Below are 25,425 nucleotides of genomic sequence, written 5' to 3'. Positions count from 1 at the left end.
TTTGCAAAGGTACGTTGAGTGAGTAATGGGGAGATCCGCTGTAGACTGTCGTTGTCCCGGCCCCGCTCCACGGAGTTCTTCGGTCAGCCCCGCCAGGCGCCTGGTCTGCCGCCCCGTTTCTGGCCCGGAGCCCGCGTGGCTGCGGTTGTTTCCGCTCTTTCGTCCCAACTCGGTCAACAACAACAGGGGATGCGGATCCGGGAATGAATGATACCCTAGGCGGCGAGACTGCGCGGTTTTATAACGGGGACGAACGAGACTGGCATCGCTCGGACACGCATCAGCAGGAAACGTGGTAATTATTACTGTCTGTCTGTATTGGACCCGTTTCGACCAAGGACAATATCAAACTCCTAACTTTTGCCCATCCATGCCCGCATGTCTATAGCGGCCGTCCAGCATGTTACCAAAAGTTCCATCTCCCGCGCTCACAACACCAGCAGAAAACCCAATGAAAAAAGTTCCTGCTGCAAGCCCAATACACATTACCTGGGCGTGTCCAGACCGGGGATCAGGAAGCCCTTAAATTCAAACCATTGCTGGGTGTCATCCTCTGACACACCCCGTACTCGATGCTCCCTGTTCGTATTGCTATTCGTTTTCGGTATCGCCAGCCGACTCCCAGTGGAATCCGACACGTACCTCGCGAATGATGCCACAGTCTGCGGCCTTCTACTTCTTGCCGTTCTTGTCCTTGCCGCCACTGATATCCTCCTTGGAGTACACACTTTCGCCGTCGGTGCCAAAGAGTGGCTGGTCGCCCTTGCCACCCATTTCGACGAATTCGCTCACGTTCCGTTCTCCGTGGGGATCAGCTTCCTTCGGCGCCATCTTTTTTGTGTTCTTAGCATAGATGTGGACGGGCTGCTTGCTGTCTCCAACGGGTGGCCTGGTAGCGACTTGTACCGAGTTCAACGAACTCAGTAAAGTCCGCTCTCTAGTAATACCTCGCCGGTGAACTTCTAAGCCTTGAATGCCGCCGACCAGGCCATCGGTGCTGTCATTGACACCTGGCTGGTTCTGGGTCATCCAGGGGTGGTTGAGGCACTGATCAACAGTGTAACGACGTTCGGGGTCGACGACCAGCATGGAGTCGATCAAGTCAACTGGCCCAGCTTGTCAGTATCTGCATTGGTAACCCATCCATCTAAAATGTACTTACGAGCGGGGTCTCCGACGGAATCCCAATACGGGGAAGGATAGTCGAAACGTCCGTTCTTGATTTGTTGCGACAACGTAAAAGGAAAATCGTTTGAGTACAGCTCATCCGAGAACGGTGGGAAGCCACACAGGCAGATGTATAGCACCACACCAAGAGACCAGATATCCACCGCTTTGGTGTACTTTCGGTGCCTACCCTCGGCCAAAATCTCGGGTGCCACATAGCTAGGCGTACCGCATAAGGTTGTGGTGAAAGACTCCTCACCGATAATCTTCGCCAAGCCGAAATCGGCCAACTTGACGTGGAGATCCTTGTCAACCATCAAAATGTTCTCGGGCTTGATATCACGGTGTACAATATTGCGGTCGTGCTGGTTCTTGTTAGCTGGCGGCCCAGAAAGACATGCTCGGTCAACATACCAGATACTTGATGCCCTGGAACAGTTGCTTGAACAGCTTGCGCGATTCATCCTCGCTCAGCTTCTGCTTCATGACAATGAAGTTAAACAGCTCGCCTTCGGGCGCCAACTCGAGTACCAAGTACACAGCGTTCCGCTCATTGAACGTGTCCTTTAAGCAGAGGACATTGGGGTGGCTCACGCCCATGAGAACTGCGATTTCTTGCTGTAGGCCCTCCTGCTTCGACCTCTCGTCCATGCCGGCAGTCTTGGTGAAGATCTTGACGGCGTACCTTTGGCCGGTGGATTTTTCAACACACAAAAACACTTCGGCGAAATGGCCCTTTCCGAGCTTCTCCAGCAGCGTATACTGGTTCAGAAAGGCGCTGGATTGCCGGGTCTTCGGGTATCGGAAGATGAAGCGGGCCTTGTCAATGACGGCGATTTCGTCCTGTTCCTGAAGCTCTCTTCGCTTGTTCCGGCCTACGTTGGCCTCGTTTACGAAAGTTCCGTTGCTAGACAGGTCCTCTACGATGGCCACGTTGTCGCCACCCTTGTTCTCGGAGAAGATAAGGCAATGCCGATTTGAAACAATGGGGTCGTCCACGACGATGTCTGCATCCCGTCAGCGTCGTAATCGACTTCCAGTGGCAGATTGAACTTACCGCACTCTGGGTGACGTCCGATCAAGTACCCGCCCGAGGCAACCCCCTTCACCTTTGTACGCTCGTAAGCCTCCTCCTCCCTTTGCAGAGCCGACTTCCCCTTATGGTCCTTGGCCGTCAAGTCTTTCGCCGCTCCGACGGTATCTGGCAACGGGCAAGCAGCTCTCTTCTTCATGACGACGACCTTGCCATATTTCGTGTCGAGTGGGAATAAATAGCCCCAGACGCCCTCCTTCACCTCATCCTGGACCTCATCCGAAAGGGCGTCCTTCGTCTCCTGAGGGTATTGCGAGAAGGCCTGCGTATCCTGCGGCGGCGACGAGATGTTATTCACGGCTTGCGATGCATCGTCCTTGTCGCGATGGTTCACCTGGCTAGGTCGTCCTTCCGGGGGCGTTGCGGTGGGCTCCTTGTAGATTTCGTCTGAGTCACCCCTCGTAACGGGGGAGGGAAGTTGGTGCTTGTTGGAAACCGGAGTCTTGTCGTTTGGTTCGGGCGACAACCTCTCGGAGCGGCGGGGTTTCTTCGCATCCAGGTCCGATTCTGGCAGAGAACCCTTTGGGAGGGAAAGACGGTTTAGGATTGCACACCAGAAGGCCGGACAGATCAACAGGCGACTTACTCTAGTTCGTTTCAATTGGCTCTTTTCGGATTGAGGAGCCATGACCTCGGATGGGAAGATGATGGTCTTGGTTTGATTCGTGCGAGCGACGAGGCAGCAGCAAGTGGCAAGCAACGCAGGTGATGATAATCGATGGGTCCCCGGTAGTTGCGACGGTCCCGGTGTGACAAGCGGATACAGCGAGTCGGGTTATGCACTCAACTCTATGGGGGATAACTCAAGCAGATACGTGTGTGAATGCGATACCAAATTGGCGATGATGGAGTTGCTTGAGAAGTGTTGCCTAAGGTAAGGGATGGACGGCAAGGCTTCGAATTAATAAAGCAGCTTGCTCAGAAAAGGCAAGTCCCGAGGAGGGAGCGTGGTGCAGCCTAGAAATGGGGGAGAGCTGCTGGAATCGGGATCCCCAAGTGGAGCGCAGGTCAGCCTAGGAAGTGGAAGAACTACAGTGCTCTGGACTGCTGGCTAAAATCGGCGGTCTGTGTCTGCAGGCTTGCTTTGCGCCGCCTGCACAAGCTTGAGGTACCTGCTGTGCTGGGGCCTGGGGGCCTGTTGCCAGTTTGGGGGGATCTGATCTGCTGTGCCGAATGGCAATGGCGATGCCACCTCAAGCCGCTGGAGGAATGACAGGGTCTTGTTCCTCCTTCTCTCGGGATCGGGGGGGCGCCGTGTGAGAGAAGTGGGCCGCCCGGGCTTGCCTCGACCGACTCCTCCTGTTGGTTCGCGGAAGCCTAGAAAGGCGTTTCCCATCGGTTCTTTCTCTCCAAATCCAAGTGATTATCGTAGCGAACGTCCCAATCGCTCGGGTGAGGTGGGAGGCAGAGAGCTGGCCGGTTTCACTTTCGGCAGAAATGAATAGAGGTATTCCGTGTTATGCTTAATCAACATGTGGTCCAATCTTGTGTCCAGCTGCCCGGTTCCTCGCAGTGTTGTGACTGTACTTGTATCCAATAATAAAGAGACTATGGTCGATTTCTCAGGTTGACGACAATGCTGGTGCTTCGTAGGAAAAGAAAGAAGGGGTTGCCGGGGGGGGTGGTGGGAGACAGATGCTTGATGAGGTCTTTCTCCTCGACCAGGCCGCCCGAGTAGTTGAGGAGCGCGCTCAGTTAGAATAATACCTTCTCCTCCGCTATATGAATGCGCCTCCCGATCGTGATGGCTGAGCAGACAGGCAGGCGCCCTTGCACTCACTCATACAACACGAGGCGCGTCAGATGGTTATCTCCCAAGCCCCACACTCCCTTCTATCACTACTACCCACGCCCCTGGGTAGTTTACCTACCTAGGTAAGGTAGGTGAGGTGACTATCTTACTTCCAAGTGGCGGAGAACGAACCAGGTGTGTCGTGTGCCATCACCAGACACCTCTACACCATCGCCTACAGTCACTCACCGGCGGGCATGAATCGAACGGACCATGATCGAGATCTCGACATTCTGGTCAGTCGTCCCTTAGCAACGAGAGCCCGTCAGAACCAGACCGCCAGGCCGCCAGTCCGCCAGTCCGCCAGTCCCCTCCCTTCCGTTCCGCATGTCTTTAATAGTTTCCGTTGAACGCAGCCAGCTTATGCGAACGCTCTCGCTGTCACCCCGACTCGCCAACCGAGACATAGGGTCATGCGCCACTCCCGATTAAAAGCGTGCCCCTCAAGGGGATCTTTGATAGTGAGCGAAGATGAGGCTGGGGGCCGCCATGTGACCTCGTACCCAGTTCGTACCCTGCTCCATTCGCTATCTTCACCGTAAGGTACCGTGTAGCTTTGCTGTAAGCCATGGCGCTAAAGTCAGAAGCGTGTTTACATGTATGCCGACGCCCACGTGGGTGGCTCACCTGCTGCCAAGCGACTGTCGCACACATATATCGTGGCGATACCTCGCCGACACACCTCGCCGACCCTGTGTCTTGTTTTTCTTCTGGCGCATCCTTGACCGCTCCCGGCTTACGTGACAAATACAACGAAGTTATGACATCCATACAAAGTGTCCGTATTCATCATTGCTTGATGTTCATCATCTCATTACTATTACTATCCATACATACAGACAAACACACGCGCAACAGCTGTCTCTACTCCCGTATCCTCCTTGCCTTTTCCAATCGAGGAATACTCCAATGTAGCTGTTCGCATCCGACTTCCGCCATGAAAGAGTACACGTGCTATATGAGAGAACGTGGCCTCGTCTCCCCCTTCGTGATCCATAATGTACCTGGGCTTTCACGCGGGGGAACACTAGACCCTCGAAGCGTAATACATCTGCTGGTAACGACAGTCAAGTACGCCAATTGTTCCTCTCTGCTTTCCAGCTAGTGCCAAAATGTTTTTCATCCACCGTCACAATCAAAGTCGTAGCCATCTGTTGATAAGTGGACTTCAAGAGAAGACCTGCGTCTCACGTGCATTGCAGCAGCGAGGCACAAGTTCAGCTGCCCCAGCCGCTCGAAACAGGTAGGTCGCTACCTTTCCGGAATCGGGCTCTTAGCCAGACGTCCTCCTGCGCTCACTCTCTTTTGTAGCCGCGCATCCCGCTCCCGCTGGAGCTTTTCGTTTGGACTAAGGTTGCCGGGTAATGATCCGACACCATCGTTCGAGAACCCTGTATTCCGTCCACGTTTCTCTTCAATGTACAGCTGTGCGCTCCGACTGAGTGGGAAAGCCGGCATCGTGGACGGTATTTCTGCCCCGTTCTGAAGAAGCATCTCTGCCACCGGGAACGGCACGGCTCTGTCCGTCTCAGGGGGTTGCCCTGGAGTGGGAGAAGGCGATGCAGGATCGGCAGCCGCAAGAGCCAAAAAGACTGCGTGCGTTCCGCGAGATCTATCTGTAACGTTGGGGCTGGCTCGCAAAGCTAGTGCGTAAATCACCTGCTGGATCTCGTTCTTCTTGATGGCCGCCAGCAGGGTATCTTCGGGAGTAGGGTAACGGGAGAGCGTCGCCGAGATCGGCTCAACGTAGGCCCTGTCGACATACTTGGCTGTGATAAACCTCAGCCGCTGCTCTCGCGTTGCCTGAGGGGTCGGCTTCAATCCGGGTTCCAGCCTCGCTTCCCAAATCATGTTAGACACCCTGTTCCCAACAAGAAGCAAGAGCTCGACAATATCTGAGGTGAACGAGTTGATGTCCAAGGTCAAAGAGCGCACTTTGCTGATATGCGTGCCAAGAGAGCGATGAATGCCACTACATTCGATGCAAAGAATGATGGCTAGGTTGATCGAAACCCACTCGACCTTTGTGCCCGATCCGCAGTCAGCGCACCAGCAATTGCCTTGGTCGTTATCCCGAAGCAGTTGCAGCAACTTATCGGGGTTTTCGTCGTAAGTCGAACTGGTAGACCTATGCGTGCTGGGCCGAGCACCGACAGTGATTCGGCGGACGGGTGCGCTGTTTGAATTCGTGTGATGATGGCTGTTGTGTCCGACAGAAGGGCTCTTGCCGGTGAGAATCGAGCCGATGTCTCTCTTGATGTGGCCTGAGTCGCTTGGAGTAGATTTATCTCTCATGATGCGACCCTCAACTGCACTCTGTAGTGCATTGTTGATGGCCGTGATCCAACTGTTCATGTCCTCCTCAGATGTAGCTTGGTAGACGCGCTTGAACTGGGGCGTAATGACTTCAAAGCAGAACCGCCGTTCTGCATTGCGAGCCTCTCTCACGGAAGCCATTCTCAGGTCGATTGGGTCGTTGTGTAGATCCAGCCTCTGTTTCCAGTTACTATACTCCGAGAGCTTGCCTTGGTCGAGGACTATCCAGAATCTGTTGCACGTCAGAGTGGGAACCATGTTAGGGACTGGTTGAATAGACCTACTTGTGCCAACCCTGCTTGTTCAGGTTGCGCGGGTCAACGTGGTTGCTGCCGGCCTTGCTCAGAGACCACAACAAGCCCTCTTTACGCTGGGCGCTGCTGCTGGCACTGGAAAGCTGTCCGTAGTCTTTTTCCTCCAAGTCACGGATGCCCTTGAATTTTGACGCTTGGGCAGGACTCCCGACCGAAGAGTTACCAAGACTGCCTGGCGACCTGGACAGCTCAGGAGATGCCATGGCCACCGAAGGATTTGAGCCCGACGACAGCCCAATCTTCAGTTGCGATCCTGTGCTGTCGGCGCGACCTAAATCGCTGTCGGAGACGGTTGCGTTGCCGTTTGAACTCGTGACTTGACCGGCGCTGGTACCTGGTGCAGGCGCAGGATCCGGCTCGTTGTACGTCTGGTTGCTCTTCTCGAGTAGTCTCCTCTTCTCTTCCCGTTCACGCCGCTGGTATTGATACTCCTTGTCGGCCTCTTGCACCTCGCTCGAGAGCGCCTCAAGCTGGGGTAGTAGAGTGTCGATCTTCTTTGCCGCCTCTAGGAAACTCTTCGTCTGAGCATCGGCGTACCTCGTAAGGTGTGATAGCACCTCCTGCTCCTTCCTGCCACCATGCAAATCCTGCATGAAGCTTGAGTAGTCAAATCGCTTGAGCTCAAAGTTGCGGCGCTTCGTCTGGTACTTCGAGTCGCTTTCGGCCAGCTTCTTAGCCTTTACTGAGTCGTGACGCTGGCCGAGATACCTCGAGACGTAGGCATAATAATCCTTGCTCTCCTCTTCGAAGTCTCGTTTCTTCGATTCGGCCTGTTTGATATCTACCGTGTAAAACTTGTCCAGCGGGTCGATCACGATGCGCTTGAGATTGACTGTGTTTGTTCGCTCATACGAGAGGATCTCCCGGGCAATTTTGTCAAAGTAATGTTCGATAGCTGGCTGTACGGCATTGGCGTTTGTTGACGAGGCTTCGCGAAGGGTATCGATGAATTCGGAGAAGTTTTTGTTGGCTTCCACCTGAGCTTCATGAGCTTGCTTAGCCATCTTGAGCACGCGCTTCATCTGCGTTCGCATGTTGCCCGTTTTTTGTTCCAATGCCTTGATCGTTGCTCGGAAGACCGGGCCATCGTCTGGCACAAGGACATCATCTGTTGGTTTGGGGCACGCGACATCCACTTTGATCGGTTCTTGCGGTGTTTGTGGCACAGGAAGTATGGTGCTAGAGGAGAAGTTGCCTGGTAAGGGTGACAAGGGCTCGTCTAACTCAGCATTGCTGATTCGAGAATCGACGGATTGAGAAGAGGGCACTCGAATTTTGGGGGGTGCGGTCAAGAGGAAGGGGGGAGACGGCGAGTTGGGGTGGCTAAGAGGCAAAGCCGGGTCTATCTAATTGTCAGTCGCAGAGAGCGAACGAAGCAAAACGGTGATAACCTACTCGAGACCCAGTAGGAGAAACTGGCCAAGGTATGCAAACAGTGATTGCGGGGGTCGTATTCGACGAACTGCATTTATGTGAGCACATGTTCTTTGCTGGAACGGACCGGTGAGTTACATACGCTGCAAGAGTTCCGCCATCCACCGCCCCTATCCTCCATGTTCTTTGGCGGCTTCCATTTCCAAGTCCATTCAAAGGATACGGAGGGAGTGCCTCCCGTCCCAAAGTCGCCTACTAACTCGACGTTGGAGTTCTTGTGTAGGTTTGGGTCCGCATGGAACTCGCGTGTAACGAGATTCTCTACCTCGCGCTGTGTCGAGGCGTAGACGTAGGTCAAACCACTGATTTGAGTATCGACCGTGGCGACGGTGTCAGTGGTGCCATTGGTGACGAATTGCTGTCCTTGGCGAATGACAAAGGTGAAGGTAAAGACTAGCTCGTCGTCGTGGGTGAGCTTTAGTATGAAACTCGGGATGCCACCGGGGCTCGAAGAGACTTCAGTGTCCTGCAAGGACGAAGATCAGCACATGCCGCTCGAGAAGGAAGGAAGAGGACGGGTTCAAGAAGGTGTCTATGTTTGCGCTGACGAACCTGGACAAATTCTATGGGGCTGCCGTCGCCTAGTGGGCGCGAAGCCGATACTCTGGTGGCAGGAAAAGAGTTGGGAACGATGTTTATGGACGAACGCCTTCGTGGGTTCGAGATGACGAGGGAGGATATGGATACTGTGTGTTGAACGGTTAGCTGGAGCGGAATCCGCGAGACTGCATGCATGAACAGGCGACCGGGACGAGGGGATGGGTGGGAGATCGCACGTCGATTCTGGTCTCTAAGATAGAGCGTGGACCCATCATCGGGCTTGCTGCTAACGATGCCCATGTTGAAATATTGATCCCCGGGGGGGTTAACGGCGCATGGAAGTGGAATGTGTTGGAGGGGAGGCAGAGGGGACGCCTCTGAGATGGTCGTCGGGCTTCGCAGCGCGGGGTCGCAAGTTGGCCAGGATCGTGGACATTTGGCGACGCAAGACAAAGTCAAGCCACACCCACAGGGTCGGCGATACGAGACTGTAGACTGCGCGCAGCCAGGTTTGAGACGTTGCCGAAGGCGACGACGGCCTGAGCGAAGAGGGTAGCAGTAGTGGGGTTGAGGCGGGCGACGCGATAGCGACGGCTGCAGCTCTCCAGATGGGAAGAAATGAAATGTGAGGTAAAATGCCAGCAATGCGGTGGTAGTTGTAGAATGATGGAAGGGGAATGGCTAAAAGAGTCATGAAGTTGCGAAGGTTGAAGGTTGCGATATTCGATGGAGGGTGGATGCATCACCTGCTGGGTTGCGGCACGTCTGCCTCAGAGGCCTGCCGTTGTCGCCGGTTCTTGCTGCTGCTGCTGCTGCTGCTCCCTCCCGTCGTCGACGTCGTCCAGTCCCGCGATCAGGTTCAGGGCACTTCATCCGCCGTGGCTATTCACTATCGGAAAAATGTCACAAGTACAAGAGAAATGCGGGTCAGACTTTCCTGGCTGGGCTGGGCTAGGCTTGTCATTCCTTGGTCTGGAGTAGAGATGTACTAAAATAAAAGTAGGTAAGGTCAGGTACCATGCCACCTCGTCTGAATCGGAAAGGTACGCGCTGTAATAACGGAGACGTGCCTTGGAGTACGGATACTAGGTACTGCATGTACATTGTGAGTAGGCGATGTGGGAGGCTCTCCTCAAGTTACCTTCCCCGTTCTGACGTTGAATCAAGCCCACTTGGTGCTCAAGGTTGGCAAAGACGAGATTGGCGCCGATTCACATTTTATCCCGACCCTTGTCGGCTGGCATCATATCCACCCGGCCTCTCTCTCCTGCAGAGTGCAGTGATCCTGCATCATTGAAGGCGAGAGTGGCAGGCAGGCATTCACCATCGTGTCGGCCATGGCACGCACGTATTACATGCGTATAGGCACGTGGATAAAGTAAGCTGAGCTCTCGCGAAGTCACTGCTTGCTCCTACCAACACCAACATCAGGCCCCCCTATTTTTTTCACTTTCAGTTTCATGTGCCTTCGATTTGGGGAATTGAACGGCATCCAGGACCCTTTAGCACGGCGGCCTCTTTCTGATCTCACGTCTTTAGCGATCTTCGGGTGGGGTCAGCAGCCCACTGTCTCTCTCGACAGTTGACCAAAGCGCATGGGATCACCACACCACCATCACCATCACCACCGCCGGCTGCCGCCGCTGGTTCCTACGTCGACAAGCGCAGACGCTTACTGGATGCGCAACGTGTTTGAATAGCGCTACCTCCGCACTCTCCACCCCGTGGTCTTCGCCCCTCTGGATTTGGGGAATCGCAGCCAGCAAGGCGACATCCTGTTCAGACACTGTGACTCGTGAGTGTGTTCGGCCGTATCTTACGCCTTGGAGATGCGACCTCGTCTCTCGAGCGCGGCAACCATTTGATTTGAGCCTGTCTGTTCTATAGACTCCAAAAACCAGAGAGTCGCAAATCACCAGCCCGACATGTCGACATACAACAAGCTGCGAGCTTCCAGCAAAACATGCCTCAGCATTGCATCAAGATTGGGGGGTAGGGGTTCAGGAGGAGGGGGTTTGGTGAGGGGCTTCCCAGTCAAGTCAGACCGTTATCAAAGTCAATCGCTGATCCGGGATCAGGACATTGGGCATCATCCGACTGACATGCAGGCGACAAGAGACTTTGCGTCTGTCAATTCAGTCCAGTCATTTGACTTTACTATAAGCCTTTGTGCCACTCGGAAGCGTTTCTGGCTGGCTTCTCTTGGGACAATCTGAATCCAATCGACCCCCGCGACTCTCGGACAAAAAGAGACCATAGAACCGTTTCAGAGTCCCCCTCAGAGTCTAAGAGCAAGAGCGAGGCTGCGTGGCTGCGCAAATGTCAGCAGTCAGCGGCCGCCATCCGCCATCAAGCGCGAAGCCCATATTATGTCATGCGGCGCCATGACAACGGACGGGTGTCCCTTGACTCCCTTCCATCTCTAGTGGGTCGTTTCTCGACTTGCCAGCATTTCCTTTGGCTCTCTCGCCTTCGTAGGCCTGTCTTTCTTAGTGCCGGTAAATGCAGCTCTCGACTCGTGACTGGCCAACGGCGACCAAATTCTTCTCTCTGCAACGTAACCCTTTTCTCTCTTCTCTCTAGGCGTTACATTGGGCGATATTCTACTAGTTTATTACGGCTCACGCACCCAGCGGACTCAACCGTGTGAGAGATAAACAATGGACCATGCGATCAACCGCCCGTTTCCTAGCGGCAGACAAGGAACATCCCTCGGGCCAAGATTAGGATGGATGACATGGTACAGAAAATGTTGGCTCATGGGCGTTTGCTCTCATTACTTGCAGTCTGTGTTGTGGCAGCTTAGGAGCCATCTATTATTACTCCTTCACCGAAACGTGTCGTTGATCTGCTCATCTTAGCTTGGTTCAGTATCTTTCAACCCTAGCACCAACGGCTACGGGGAACAAGGCACTTGTAAGTTACTGACCGAAAGAACGTACCAAAGCAGTACCTGCCAAGTAGCAGATACAGAGGGTGATAAGGACAGGGAAATGAGGAGCTGCGCATGACGGGCCGGACATGCGCGTTCAGGCCGCTCCATCTCTGGTCCGGACGAACCACTGATTCGTTGGCATGGAGGCCGTGGAGATGTTTTTGGGCTTCTTCGGTTGGGGGAGGTAGTGGAGAATGAAGGAAGATTGAAAGGGGAAAAAGGGCCGGGTCCAAACAATCACACCAATAAACATTCAATGGCACGAAACATGAGCTCTGTGATGCTGTTATCTCCATTGGTCGCGTGTGCCTTTGGTTGTGTGACCTTGACTGACCTCTGGTACTTATTGGCGAATCTGAGAAGTGAGTGCACAAGCCAAGCAAGCAGTTTAGAAAAAAAAAAAGAAAAAAAAAAAACTCCTGTCAAGGTCTTTGTCGTATTCCAGACATGGAGAAAGGGACCCATATAGGCGGTTTGCTATTCAACAGATGTAGATGGGAAAAGTCGTCGAGACCAAGTCAATCAACGAATGGCGCTGGAGCCCCAAGCAATTTCCCCCCTTCGTCTGGAATCTCATGACGGGCCACGGTGATGATGCTTTTTGTTTCCTTTAGGCTTTGTTACACCACAACCCACGGCCACTGTCACGCACTCTGCACAGGAACAGAATGCGCTCAACCCAAGCAGCAGGCTGTGGACATTACAGAGCACTTCTTGACATCTGTCCGCTTGCCAGAGTCCCCGAGGTTGGCTGAGCTGTCGTATCGTCAGGCCAGAAGTGCAGTGACCAGTGGTCCGGCCCCGTCCGCAAATCCCCCGTCAGGCACCATCGATACCCAATACGTACCCTCTTGTTTCTACCTACCTAGGTATTATAGCCCACAGCCCTTCCAGAGTCCTTATCCGTACAGTAACAGTCTGTACTTTGACTGGGACTTCTTAGCGCCGCGCAGGGCCGCAGGTACCGCTGTGCTACCTTTTCCTGAAAACTACATGGGGTCCCGGCAGTCACCGCATCTCCTTTCTGCCAATGACGTGTGTCACCTGCTGGGCCAAACATCAACCCCCAAACCTTCTGAGGGTCCCCAAGCGGCTGCTTGACCGAACAACACCATCGTCCACGCCCGCAGCCGCGTTCACGTCAACCTTCACCCCCTCAAAGCACCAAACGTCCGACAACCGACTCGCCAGCTTTCTTCGCTGCCACGCTGAGAGACCTCCATCACCGACCGCCTGACCAGTCATCTTTTTTCAAAAGGTGATCGCTTATATACTGCGAAATACAAAGCTGGCCATTCTGCGCTGGTACGAGAATGACAGCTCTCCGATAATCTAAGCCCCGTTATCGTTCACGTCCGATCTTCGACCCCACGCATACCCGGACCCGTTACAATCAACGACCATGTCGTCCGCGTCTAGAAGCTCGTGGATGCCGGGCCGTCGCCTGAACAGCAACCGGACTAGCATGAGACCACGAGGAGCATCCAGGGGCAACATCACTGTCGTCAGCCACGACGATGCTTATACCTTTGCCCTGCGTGTCGCCTACCTCAACTATCTCCTCCAGCCGAGACAAAAGCGAAAGCAGTATGTTGCCGCGCCGAAGCCCGCCCAGAGATCGCACACCAGCGTCACCGAATTGGTTGGCCAATTTGTATCCTCAGGCTCCAACAGCATCAAGCTGCCCCATGGCTTCCAGAAGCCACTGGAAAAGAGACTCAAGAATGTCCTGACTGGCAAGGAGCCCATGCAAGGCTTCAACGATTCGGCTCTCAAGCGAAGCTTTGCCGAGGCATACACGGCATTCACAGATAAAAATTTCCAAAAGTCGGTCGAGAAGGATCGCAAGCTGGAGCCTTACGTCCTCATGTTTTACTCGTCTGCCACAAAGGCCAACCAGAAGAACGCCCAGCTGACATCGGCGACGGATGATTCATGGAAGGAAACGGCCGACAGACATATGGCTATGTTCATCAGGCTAGTGGCGCAGACTCTGCGAGATCAGGGGCACGACAGAGACAGGCCTGAGCTGATGAGCCGGCTGCACACGTTGGAGAACAAGCTACTCACTAGGGACCAGAACCTGTCCCTGGATTCTGCTGGGGACGGAGGTAGTTACATTGAGGTCGTCGTTCCTCTGAGCTACGATGTGAAGGATATGCCGCTGGTTCTAACCGTGGCACGCATATTTGGTCGGTCCAACTCCGAGGTGCAGGCTGATCTCGAGGCCAACCGTCAAATCTGGACCGAAGAAAATGCCATCAAGGACATGAAGAACTACCAACAAAGGCTAGCCTCGGACGCCCCAGGCGCTTTGAGGAGCCAGGATTTTGACCTCGAGGACGCCTTTCAAGAGTGGAAGAGGGCCGAGGCCCCACATCTTTCTCAAATCATCCTCGACATATTGACTGTCAAACCGGAGCTGGCCAAAACGTCGACGGTCGGATCGGATAAGCCGCTTCCAGGCCGCCCTCAGTCCACATTCTTTGGGGAAGAGCAGTCGTATTCTGAAATCAGCAAAGCAATCTCGAGTCCAGACGGTTCCATTCTGAACTTTGATAGTTCCATCAGTTTCGGTTCTTTATCTCTCGATGACTCGAGTCAGCCCCTCGACGAAGCTGTTTATACCTTTATTCCCAATGATGCAAGAGCTTTTTACAAGGCTATCCTGAAGGATTGCATGACATATGATCAGCTACATGCGGATCCGGCGGCCGAATATGAGCCGCTCTCGCAACAGTCCAAGGATCTACTCATGGAGCTGAGCGTCTACTGGCGTCTGCCTCAGTTCTCGAGACTTATTGCCTTCATTGAGGTGGCTGCCAAGAAGTTTCTTGACGGTGAGATCTTGGCCGATGATCTCGTAGTGGCTCTGGACACCGCAAAGTCCTCGGAGGCGGAGAGGAAGAAAGCACCACACCTGCACCAATACAATGTTGGTCTGCTCGAGATCGATCAAAGCCGCTGGACAATTCACGACTTTGCTGTATACAAGCAGACGCTGCAGAGTCTTTACGATGCCCTGCTACGAGATCTTTACAATCTGATGCTCAACTGCTACGGCCCCAAACCGCCAAATATCGGGTCGGTCATGACTCTTTTGGAGGAGCATATCCAATCAGACCCTGCATTTTCCGCCAAGCCCGAGCAGGTTCAGGAGTTCGCTGCACATCTCACTGAGGGTTTGAGACGTGCTGCGACAGACGCCTACAATGCCTTTGTCCACGAAAAACTGCCTAACCATGCCGCAGAATGGGAATTCACCCATGTCGTCGAGCTCGGACGAGCCGTCACCAAGCTTTCGAACAAGATCCAGAAGCGCTATAAAAACCTTCCTGAGGTCATGGGAGTCAAGCTCTGGCAGATTCTAGTAGAGGTCATGTTTCCCAGCTACGAACGGGACGCCCAGCACATCATTGAGCGAACGATTGCGGTCGCTAAGGAGAAGGAAATGGAAATCAACATGCAGGACGGCTTTGACCTTTACAAAGAGTTGGTCGAAATGCGGTGTACGCACCATGCCGCGTTGCCCGACAAGCCGTTCGAGTTCCAGATCGAGGAGCTGCTTGTCGACTTTGTTTGGCGATGGGTTCGCAACGCTGAGAACGTCATGGTGGAAGTGGTCGATGGCGCCATCAGTCAAGATTCATTCCAAGTTCGTACTGATGACCCCAACAAAATACCTACGGATGCCGAACGACACAGCACCTCCGTCATTGATATATTCTTGATGTTCCACCAGACCATGGAGCAGGTATATCAGCTAGAGTGGGACAGCGACGTTCACCACGCTAGATTCATGACGGCCCTGGCACGTTCCTACGCAGCTGGTATCGGACAGTACTGCGAAGAGCTCGAAAAGCGTTTTGCAAAGGAAATGGACCGGCCCACTGCGCAAGAGGTTGCCGCGAACAAGACGACTCAAGAAAAGTTCATGCAGTACGCTCAATATGCCCGGGACGCTTGGAACACGAAGGATGCCCCCGAGCCCTTCCAGTTCTATCCTGAAGTATGTATCTGCTCCCCTCTTACTCAACATTAATTTCCTGACACACCTCGCAGTCCTTTGTCAAGCTCAACAATATCGAGCATGCCATGCAGGAACTCGACAAGTTGGAGAAGGCCATGAACGTCGATGCATGTGCTGAGGTTTTGCGAAAAGCCGAAGGCGTCGGGAAGCAGCAACCCAGACGACCTAACAAGTATGTTTTCACGATCAAGGTTGTGGAGGCCGAAGATCTGAAAGCCTGCGATCCTGGTGGTTTCAGCGACCCTTACGTGGTTCTAGGTGATGAATACCAAAAGCGTCTTTACAAGACACGCATTGTGTATAGGAACTTGAACCCCCGCTGGGACGAGTCCGTCGACATAACAGTCTCGAGCCCCCTCAACATCATCGCCACCATTTGGGACTACGACACCTTTGGCGATCATGACTTTGTCGGCCGTACATCGCTCAAGGTTGATCCCATTCACTTCAGTGACTATTTGCCCCGAGAATACTGGCTCGACTTGGATACGCAGGGTAGACTTTTGCTGCGCGTGAGCATGGAAGGGGAGCGAGACGACATTCAGTTCTACTTCGGGAAGGCGTTCCGACACCTGAAGAGAACAGAGAGAGACATGGTCCGCAAGATTACGGATAAGGTACGTTGCCAATTACTACTAGATGAACGATATGCTGACCCTCGTCCCAGCTCCGGGCTCAGATCAGCGCTACGATTTCTCACGAAACTCTGAGAACCTTAGTCAGGAGTGGTGGCATAGGTTCTCAAGTGGCCGGCCTGTGGAAGAAGCGAGCTTCTACGATGCCCACTGTCACGACTGCGAGCGACATCGAAGGGGCACTGCAGCCGCTGTTCCACTACTTTGATCAGAATTTCGCCATCATGAAGCAAACTCTGACAGACGCTACGATGCTGGCAGTAATGACACGTTTGTGGAAGGAGGTCCTCCAGGCTATTGAGAGCCTGTTGGTGCCGCCCCTGTCCGAGAAACCATCTTCGCAAAGGCCCCTGTCTCAAAAGGAGCTCGATATTGTCTACCAATGGTTGAACTTGCTCTTCGAGTTCTTCAACGCCAAGGATGACGCTGGGGTGCAGTTGGGTGTGCCACAAGACGTGCTGAAGTCTCCCAAGTGGCATGAACTGGCAGCTCTGAACTTCTTCTATTTTGAGCAGACGGACAACTTAATCCGGGAATCCGAGCGCATGGCAGCTGCCAACGCCCAGCGCGCGACCCAAATGCTGCTTCAGGAGAAGCACGAAAACCGTCTCTCGGCCCCCGCCACCTTTGGTCCGACCTTTAGCGGCGGGCCGGGTGCTTTTGCCAGCATGGGCACTATCCGACGCGGCAAGAGCATCATGATGAGCCGGAACCTGGGCACGATGAGGAAGGCCAAGGAGGAGAAGCGCAAAGAGGCACAGGCGGATCCTAGCGATGATATGATCCTCCGTATCCTCCGCATGAGGCCCGAGGCGGCCAACTACCTCCGGGAGAGACACCGTCAAAAGGAGCGGCAGGCCGCTGCCGCAGCTGCAGCACTTATTGTCAAGAACAGCGTCAATCAGGGATGGAACACGGGGGGCGCGTCTGCGTACCGGGCTAACAACTTGCCCAGGCGGTGAGATGTGACGGGTGGCGCGTGGGGTGAGTGGCGGCACGGCAAAGCAAGGCGGATTTAGCGAAGCGTTGGCCCTCGAGTTTTCCTTTTCCTTTTCTTTCTTTTACCCCCCTCCCCCGTTTCTTCTTCCTTAATTTCTTTTTCTGTGTTCTGTGTTCTTATAGTACAGTCAGTGGAGGGGAGAAGGGAAGAATCATATCGATACCAAGTTTTGGGAGAGAGAGAAGAAAGCAACAACGACAACGAAAGGGTTGGAACGAGCATGACATACGCAACCACCCACGGCCTTTTTACACAAGCACACGGCAACACAAACGAGCAAATCTGGTAGCGGTTTTTTCACGGCATCACGGGCAACATGTATATACCCCCCCCTTTCGCTACTTTACTGCCTTACCTCGCCGGCGCCTTGGATTATTGTCATCTTTGGGAAGAGAGGAGGGCGAGAGGGAGAGAGACAACGAGCTTGCGTGCGTGGTTTGGTTTTCTGATATGTTTCATACGAAAGGAAGGAGGTTGGGGGGGAGGGTTTGGCTTGATCTTAACTCTTCTGATAGATTGCATTCGACGACTGGTGACGAGGCGGGACGGGTTGGTGGGTGTTTGGGTGAGGAAACACATAATCACGTACTTTCTTTCCTAGACTCTGGTTGTCTTCGCCGGTGATATCTTGCTTGACGACGCCGCCGTGTTCTGCTCGGCAGCAGGGCTCTCAGACGGCATGGGTTTTCACGTAATAAGACTGGTGACGCCGGACCTGTTCTCAAAGTCCAAACACAAGCTCAACCGCCCCCGCCCCCTTCGAACCTACATGTCCAGGGCCAGCCGAAGTCAGGCCCATCGATGAAGAGGCTCGAAGACAAGCTCTCCTGTCGCATGACGTCGGCAAGCATTGTGTTTCTTGAGAGCTAAGAGGAAAAGAGGGGAATGGGGGGTTGTTAGCAGCAGATAACCTCTCATCCTGACCCTCGCTCACTTCATGGACACAGTATCTGCCTCCCTTGGATAACCTCGCTCACAAACAGGACCTTCACACGTCAAAGGAGCAGTCAAGGCCTGCTAGTGGCCTGCAAGTCCGAACCTTGTCTCCGGGAACAGGCAGAAAGGGAAAACTGGGATCCTGACCCTCGTCCCCAATGGCGGAAAGTGCAGAGTCGAACCACCCGGCCCACCGTATTATCTACTTTTTCGACCATGGCTGGCCAGCTCGCTGCGGGCAGCCCTCACGAGATGTTTCAATCGCACTTCCCCAGTAACGTTTCTGGCGACGGCAACTCGCCGACCCCGGCCAGCAAGTCGTACTGCGTGGTATGAAAGCCTCGGCTTTGCTGTCATCCCCAGGCGGATTCCGTTACGCACTATCCTTGATATGCGCTTCCCAAACTAGGCCTAATGGCCTCTCTCGAGATGTATCGATGAGACAGGGAACAGGACAAAGACATCGGCGTCGATGTCTTGCCAGATGTCTTGCGATCGACACCGCTCGACGTCGAGCCGACGTTCGATTCAAAACGCATCGGGCTGGAACCATCCCTCCGCCCTATAGGGCAGACATGCCCAGCGCAGCCAAACTTTTGCGAAGTATCGCAGACGTCAGAGTCTTCCAGCATACATCATAGGCACGCAGCGTCGATGCCCGTACTCGCGAGCCCCTCTCTTCACCTCAAGGCCGCACACAGCCTGAGCCGAGACCGTCGCAGCGGCATGGCCACAAGAGTGACAGGCGGGGATGGCTACCGTCGCAAACGCTTCCCGCCTGCGCGGAGGAAGTATGGGGTCGGGCCGGAGCACATGCCACGAAGGACTCCACAGTGCGGCCGTCGACGGGGTCGATAAACGGTTGAGAGCGTCTGTGAGTGACGGCGCAATCCATGGCCCATGTCCCAAAGGCCATGAAGCTGGCCGGTATCCAGGCCACTCACCAGATCCCCTGGGCTTGGTCCCGATGTGGGAGAAGGGAACCCGGAAAAGCTTACGAGTTCCAAGGTCCAGTCTCTCGTCAAGTGAGGGCATCGCGATCTCTCAACCGAACGATGGTCGCGTGCGCGCATGTGAAGAGAGCATACACGTCACCAACTCAAAAAGACCAAGCCGACAGGAGGATATTGCGATCGTCGTCTTCATACTTCGGCGCGGGGTCCGGCAACGTCGAAGGTGGGCGTAAACCATTCAAACCACTGTAGACAGAGAGGTCTGCCTGGGTTGCCCAGGCTAGCATGATCCTGGGGAGGTGGGGGTCCGCCTGGTCAGGTCTGGAAGTCAAAGTAGGCGAGAGACCTTGTCATGTTAGAGACACATTTTTCCCGAGCCCGTGTGGAAGCTTCCTGTGTCATGACGGTCCTGAGCTCATCTATCGATGACGTCGCACGCAGCAAGATCGTGATTTGCCGCGGTTGCGCGTCATTTGCATGAAAACCACCGCGTGGTCCCTGGGTTTGCGGGTGGAGTGGACTTGAATTCTCCTTCTGGGATTATCCCATATGCTTGGGCCTTTGGGCGGTAACGCGAAGCTCAGGTGGAAGGTTGAAGCTACGTTGCCCAAGTGCTGCTCGAGGCTTGAGGTACGGGAGAAAATGAGGTCGTCTCAGGACAGAGAACCGAAGAAACGGACGAGCGTCCGTAATACCAGACGGAAATTATAGGCACCCCGGCTGCCGTGGACCCTTTCCCCAGCTGTGTTCCCTCCATTGGCGGGTGAGGCTCGCAGCCCGTCTTCCGATCGGCATGAGCTTGACTCGGACAGCAATGTCGAGCTGTTTTTTCGCGATAGCCGTCATGAGGAGGGATACCCCAAATTGGCAAAGCAGGCCCAGCGCTGCATCGCACTATCCATCCTGAAACTCGAGCACCCACGTGTGCTGCGTACCTCGGTGCTCCTCAGACTGTCTGCGGCGCGATACCGTCGGATCGGAGAGGCAGATCTAACATCTGAGTCCAAAGAAAACCAAGACCGCTACAGATTACCGAGAAGGTAGAGTGGTCACGGTGCAAGCTCGAATCCTAACGTGGCCTGCCTTGCTTGACGTTTCGCTGCGTCGCTGGTGATGACTGGTCCACCATTGCAGTAACGGGGGCTGGACAGCGTGGCATTGCTCCAAATAGCCTCTTCTCCAGCGCCAAGCTCAATGGCTGAACCAACGGAATCGTGACCTTTTCAAGGTAACCATGAACGACAAGGGTGACGAGCAGGTCATTCAGAAGGCTGTGTGTGGCAAGCCCTGTAACATATTCCTTCTGACCAGTAAACACCCACTCGATGGGAAGCCAGGTAATGCGACCAGCTGTCGACATTAAACGTAGGTCTGGAGCGGTGACCAGCATGCAAACGACGCCTGATAAGTGCAGGTTTGCCTCAACCGCGATCTCAGTCCCGGATATAGCCGCCTTCGTCCTTACAGGCTTTCACTTCACTCAACGAGACGAGATGGAGGGAGACGAACGCCTCCGTTGTCCAGAAGAAAAGTCTGTCAAAGTCCCAGCGTGATGGGAAGAGTAGATGGTGTAAAAATGGTCCCGTTTCGTAGCTGACGGAGTGGCCGCTCCTCAAGATTGTCTAGCACGGTCTCGTCGTGAATTCCCACTCGCTCCCTTTTTGAATCAAGTGTCAGGGACTTGTGTGGCTTGAGGCCGCCTCAGAAGAGAGTTTCTGTCGAGAACAATGCTAAAGCCGGCTGTGATCGCGGCTTGGCGGGCGGGCGGGCGGACGGTTGGCGCGCGGAGATGACAGCACCCTTGAGATTCGCGACTCGCGAGCTATTAAGTTGGGGCCTTATTCGCCAGAGCTCTGATACGAGTCAACCATTGCTGCAGGGTCCTCAGTGGCAACTCGGGACGTGATACGCTAGACAGTCCAAAAGCCCGGGGGGTCGTGTAACCGCAATCCGCACTTCCAGCTGCCACGCAGGGCGAAGGCGATACAGAGTTCTTGAGCATTGCTTCTTGGGGCTTCCGGTGTGGCCCGAGTGGCCTTCGGACCAAATTCACAAGGAGACACCTGGTAACTGCTGTTACGGTGTGGGAAGTCTTTCTTCTCTGTCGGGGCAACCGACCGCTTGAGAGACACACTGCGCTGACGAAACGATAAAGCACAGCCTGACGTTGTTCGATTATGAACGACACTGAAGTCTGGCTATGCTGGCAGTGGACTTGTAGTGAACTGTTCTCAGACTTCCCCTCTTAATCGATGCAAGCAGGGTGTCTACTGCTCGTGGCCAGCCTGGGCACGTACATGTTGGTGGTCGGCCTGGTGTTGCGGCCGACAGACACACTGCTCGGCGCAACACCGATTTGTTGTCTGACGACGAGGAGAAGTGACAGCTGGCGATTAGCACTTGTGCTGTACCAATGGCGAGATATGCAGAAGAGCGAAGCAGGCGGGGCGTCAGGCAACGACTAAAAAGCATCGCAGCTGCCGCCAAATATCCCTATCAAGTCGCGGTGTACATCGTACGTAGCACTTGTGAACTGGCATTGGCTCCTGTAGCAGTCCCGGATGATGACTTTACGCCGAGAAAGTCAATCTGGTGAGTGTGCACGATGGCAGGGAGTCTCTTTTCATCCACTTCTCAGGAACTGGCGGGTAGCAGGGCGGGTAGGCGGTAGTGATGGGATGGTCGGTGAAGTTCCAGACTGTACTGATAGAACTCGAGCTTCTTTCTGGAGCTTGAAGGTGTGTGTGTTTTGTGTGTGTGGTTCGGGCGATCGTCCAAGCGTAGACATTCTCGGCCAGTCCAAGTCCAGGAGAGGGGGTTTGGCCAAGCCAGTGCAGATCCCAGGTGAATAGCCGAAATCAAGTCAACTGACCGCTGTTAAGGCACGACAGTGTGGCTTGAAGTAGGACTAGATTAGCGGCCTCCTGAGCCTCAGTGACGTCGATGGCTTGGGGCTCTCGGCAGGCGGCATGTACCCGAAATCACTGCTTAGATTAGTCGGGAGCAAAGAAGCAACAGATGGTCTGTCAGAAAGAGCTTCGGTAGGTGGTAGGTACTGGTACTCTGTATAGTAGCTGAAACCAAGCCTGGGTTGTCTTGCATTTCTGAAGACGGCTGAATGGATCGAACGGCCGACCGTCCTGTGAGCCCGTTTATGGGGAAAGTACGGACAGCCACGCGGGGTGACAGGGAGGAACAGCACATAGACAGCATGGGTGGGTTGGAAGCCTGGGGTCTGAGAGGGTGATCTGTCAGGAGGCCAGCCCGGCGATACGGTACTATCTAATGAAAGGATGAGCGACGTGAGTGCCTGAAACGGATGATGAAGGCACACGTTTGGCGATGATGTTTGGATGGTTTTCCAGACGGTCATTTTTGGCAAGCGGAAACCTTGGGGTGTGACCCTGAAGACCGGAAGGTGCTGGCTTGATTAGAAAGTTAGAGGACTAAAATGGAGGTGTGGTTGATACCCTGAATGCTGTCAGCATTACAATGCATCATAAGTCGTAGGTTCTATACCGGAGCGAAACACCGGGCGGGGGCCGGCAGCCACTTACCGAGTGCTCGTCTGTCTGGATGCATCATCCTCACCGATTCCGAATTAGAGTACGCATACATCAATTCCCTACCTACCTAGGTACAGAGCGCTGTGGGTGCGAATGGGTAGGTAACACGAGGGGCAGGAGGGGGCGAGGACGAGATCGGAGAGGGAATGGGAGGATGGATGGGACGACAGGGACCCCCCCTTTTCTAAACAAACTACCTACTGTGCGGCTTCATCTCAATCTCGCTGGTTGGGGTTGGCAGTTCCCATACGCCAGCCAGCCAGCCACTGCTTTGCGTAGTGTACGTACACCCACCCAGTCGCCCATCACATACATGTGTGTTCCTGGCCGGCCAAGTGGATGATGAGGTACGCGGCAGGATGACAACAGGGGGCCTTTCCGTTTCCTTGGATATTCGTCCTCAAACCTCTTATCAAGTCTGCATCTTCTGTGGTCTCGGCCTCGATGTCAGGTGCCAGATCTGGAACCGATTCCCGATGACTGTAAACCGTTCAATAAGGAGCGGGCAGAACACGGTTAGTCCCTGATACGCCATGTGACAGCCCCAGCCCAGGACCTGTCTGGACTTCGGGGCTCCTGAGTTGGACTGCCACCGTAACTGTGGGCTCGTTGCTCTCCCATGCTGGTTTTTGACTCAACGCTGGATCCGAAGCGGGCCGCGGAGACGTGCCTGAACTGAGGCGCCGTTGTTACCGTTGGGATGATTTGAACATTGACACGACGGCATGGCGGCGCAGCGACAGCGACACAGAAGCGGCGAGGGTGCATTATGTGGAGACAAGAGAAAAAGGAATGCAACGCAACGCTGCAGCGATGCTGGAGTGGTGGATGGTGTATGGGGGCGGCCAGGAGCCTCCCGCCGTCAACCAGATGAGAATACTACATTACATTTCGATACGGAGACATTTTCGCTACCAATCGCCGACGCCGCCCTGTGTATTCTGAACGGGCTTTGAGAGGGTGGCAATATGAGAAGAGACAACGAGAACGGAGGCGGCGGGCAGAAGAAGTATGAAAGGTTTAGACTGCTCAATTCCGAGGACCCCTAGTTCCGTCAACCCCCGAGCGCAAGTTTGGCAAAGAGAATTGATAGGCAAGGGGGGTAAAGTCAGGTAGCTAGCTCCACAGTGAAAATGCGTTGGTTTCCCCCCACATTAGATGTGAGAGAAAACGGCTCTAACCCATCCGACACCCAATGCTAGGCCGTCTTGAGAGCACTGTTGCAAATGCCCAACGACCCCTCCCCTCTCACACCAGAACGTGCTGACACACCGGGTTGGACGAGTACCTGTACCTCACCATGTAGCTTCTCCCCACCCCGTCTGCTGTTGTTGGTGCACCTCTCCCCTGCGGTCTGGATACTTTTACTCAGTCCAGTCTCCAAGCTTTAGGTGTGGTTGATACCTGGGCATCGCCGACGCCCAACTACCCAGTCAAAAGAGGCGACCGGGGGGGGGGGGGGGGGAAGGGGCAGGTCTGGAAACGAAGAATATCGGGCTAGCCGGTTTGGCTAGTGGCGGCAACGGGCGACTTGCCCAAAATGCGCCAGATCCAGGCGGCAGAATCGCTGGACGGGGCGTAGACTCGTTCCACCCGACGTTGATGCTAGGTACGGATAGCGTAGCCCCCATCTCATTCCCGACGGTAGGGGGCGGCGGGAGACGAGAAAAGGGAGTATGGGTGAGTGGAGAGATGGTTACAGAGCACACATCGCAGGTTTGCGGCCAGCCTTCTTCGGTGAAGACTGAAAAGGGGAAGAGCACGGAACGACATACAGAGAGCCTGGGCAAAGTTCAGAGCGAAGAGCTGATGGGATAGGAGGCTGTTAGGAGAAGGAGGAAGGGGAGAGAAAGGCCAAGTGATGAGCGTGTACGTATCGCTTGCTCTGGAGTTGTTAGACATGTACTTTGCGATACTTCATCCTCCCGCAAAATCGCATCACGAAAGACACCCAGGCTTGGGGAGGGCGCAAGCAGGAAGTCGAGCCAATGCTGGCCTGCGAAATTCCTAGTCGCTTGGGACAAGCGCACATGAGTCCACCAACAACCCCTTTCCGGATGTTGACGCTTGTGTACGGATACGTTGGGGGAAAACCTCGACCGATCACCATTCGTATTCCATGGCGGCTGCAGGCAGGCTGAAAGGCGCGGTGCGAAAGAGACCCCTCCTCCTCCTCCTCCCCCATCCCTCTTGTCCACCCCCTTACCGAAGTAACCCCCACCTGCCACCATTTCATTCGTCACTCAGCCTTGGGCACTGCTCGACTCAGGAACTTCGACGGAAAGAAAGTACCGTAACCGCATGATTTGCCGCGAAGGTACAACGGCGGCTGGACCGAATCACTCTAGTCCTGTCTCTCTGCCCCGTTTCGCAACTGCTCTCCGACTGCTCTCGTCAGGCTGTGTATCGCCCAAGTACCTCGTCCATCCATACATCTTGCCGCACTTGAGATCCTCGGCGCACCGCAGCGCCTTTGCCCCGTATGTACGAGTACATCTAGTTCCCAACACCAGCAGGGGTACTGGGTGATGTTCATCTCGACAGAGAACTGTACGGATACTGAGGACAAAGACCGAGTCCCCCCGAACGTGGCTGGCCAGCAACCCAGAGAGAAACTATCAGGCACCGCTAATACCTAAACAGTGACTGACAGAGGGGAGTGGGAGTGGGAATGGGAAGAAGCTCAGCCAGTTCTACACCACAGCGCACTCACT

The 25,425-nt window shown here is 54.5% G+C and overlaps 4 protein-coding genes across 4 annotated transcripts; 2 read left to right on the top strand and 2 right to left on the bottom strand.

Moving 5' to 3' along the window:
• Nucleotides 1-282: 282 nt before the first annotated feature.
• CDEST_03006 (Putative serine/threonine-protein kinase, active) lies at nucleotides 283-3,929 on the bottom strand. The gene is made up of 5 exons (XM_062919165.1): nucleotides 2,847-3,929; nucleotides 2,225-2,780; nucleotides 1,582-2,174; nucleotides 1,163-1,532; nucleotides 283-1,106 (listed from the first exon to the last, which is right to left on the bottom strand). The coding sequence occupies exons 1-5, from the start codon at nucleotides 2,886-2,888 to the stop codon at nucleotides 673-675; spliced, it is 1,995 nt and encodes a 664-aa protein (XP_062775216.1). The 5' UTR covers nucleotides 2,889-3,929; the 3' UTR covers nucleotides 283-672.
• An 846-nt stretch (nucleotides 3,930-4,775) lies between these two features.
• On the bottom strand, nucleotides 4,776-9,433 carry CDEST_03005 (Putative Arf GTPase activating protein). Its single transcript, XM_062919164.1, has 6 exons — nucleotides 8,893-9,433; nucleotides 8,669-8,802; nucleotides 8,199-8,582; nucleotides 8,078-8,144; nucleotides 6,653-8,024; nucleotides 4,776-6,600 (listed from the first exon to the last, which is right to left on the bottom strand). Exons 1-6 carry the CDS (start codon nucleotides 8,954-8,956, stop codon nucleotides 5,304-5,306), a joined length of 3,318 nt encoding a protein of 1,105 aa, XP_062775215.1. The 5' UTR covers nucleotides 8,957-9,433; the 3' UTR covers nucleotides 4,776-5,303.
• A 1,148-nt stretch (nucleotides 9,434-10,581) lies between these two features.
• Nucleotides 10,582-11,589, top strand: CDEST_03004 (uncharacterized protein; the record flags this gene model as incomplete). Its single annotated transcript, XM_062919163.1, has 1 exon — nucleotides 10,582-11,589. One exon carries the CDS (start codon nucleotides 10,582-10,584, stop codon nucleotides 10,870-10,872), a length of 291 nt encoding a protein of 96 aa, XP_062775214.1. The 3' UTR covers nucleotides 10,873-11,589.
• Nucleotides 11,590-12,700: 1,111 nt separating this feature from the next.
• CDEST_03003 (Putative C2 domain, MUN domain, mammalian uncoordinated 13, domain 2, C2 domain superfamily) lies at nucleotides 12,701-17,858 on the top strand. The gene is made up of 3 exons (XM_062919162.1): nucleotides 12,701-15,600; nucleotides 15,654-16,238; nucleotides 16,289-17,858. The coding sequence occupies exons 1-3, from the start codon at nucleotides 12,994-12,996 to the stop codon at nucleotides 17,216-17,218; spliced, it is 4,122 nt and encodes a 1,373-aa protein (XP_062775213.1). The 5' UTR covers nucleotides 12,701-12,993; the 3' UTR covers nucleotides 17,219-17,858.
• The last annotated feature ends 7,567 nt before the right edge of the window (nucleotides 17,859-25,425 follow it).

This window comes from Colletotrichum destructivum, chromosome 2 (genome assembly GCF_034447905.1).
Source record: "Colletotrichum destructivum chromosome 2, complete sequence".
NCBI lineage: Eukaryota > Fungi > Ascomycota > Sordariomycetes > Glomerellales > Glomerellaceae > Colletotrichum > Colletotrichum destructivum.
The sequence above is the reverse complement of the archived record's forward strand: the minus strand, read 5'-3'. Positions and strand labels throughout refer to the sequence as shown.

Bases quoted from the DNA above. Each gene is read 5' to 3' on its own strand.
- CDEST_03003 (XM_062919162.1), top strand. From the start codon at position 12,994: ATGTCGTCCGCGTCTAGAAGCTCGTGGATGCCGGGCCGTCGCCTGAAC. The intron at 15,601-15,653 runs GTATGTATCTGC...CACACCTCGCAG, and splicing joins CCTTCCAGTTCTATCCTGAA to TCCTTTGTCAAGCTCAACAA. The intron at 16,239-16,288 runs GTACGTTGCCAA...CCCTCGTCCCAG, and splicing joins TCCGCAAGATTACGGATAAG to CTCCGGGCTCAGATCAGCGC.
- CDEST_03006 (XM_062919165.1), bottom strand. From the start codon at position 2,888: ATGGCTCCTCAATCCGAAAAGAGCCAATTGAAACGAACTAGA. The intron at 2,175-2,224 runs GTAAGTTCAATC...GACGGGATGCAG, and splicing joins CGGACGTCACCCAGAGTGCG to ACATCGTCGTGGACGACCCC. The intron at 1,107-1,162 runs GTAAGTACATTT...AAGCTGGGCCAG, and splicing joins TTCCGTCGGAGACCCCGCTC to TTGACTTGATCGACTCCATG.
- CDEST_03005 (XM_062919164.1), bottom strand. From the start codon at position 8,956: ATGGGCATCGTTAGCAGCAAGCCCGATGATGGGTCCACGCTCTATCTT. The intron at 8,583-8,668 runs GTTCGTCAGCGC...TCGTCCTTGCAG, and splicing joins GCCCCATAGAATTTGTCCAG to GACACTGAAGTCTCTTCGAG. The intron at 6,601-6,652 runs GTAGGTCTATTC...GACGTGCAACAG, and splicing joins AACAAGCAGGGTTGGCACAA to ATTCTGGATAGTCCTCGACC.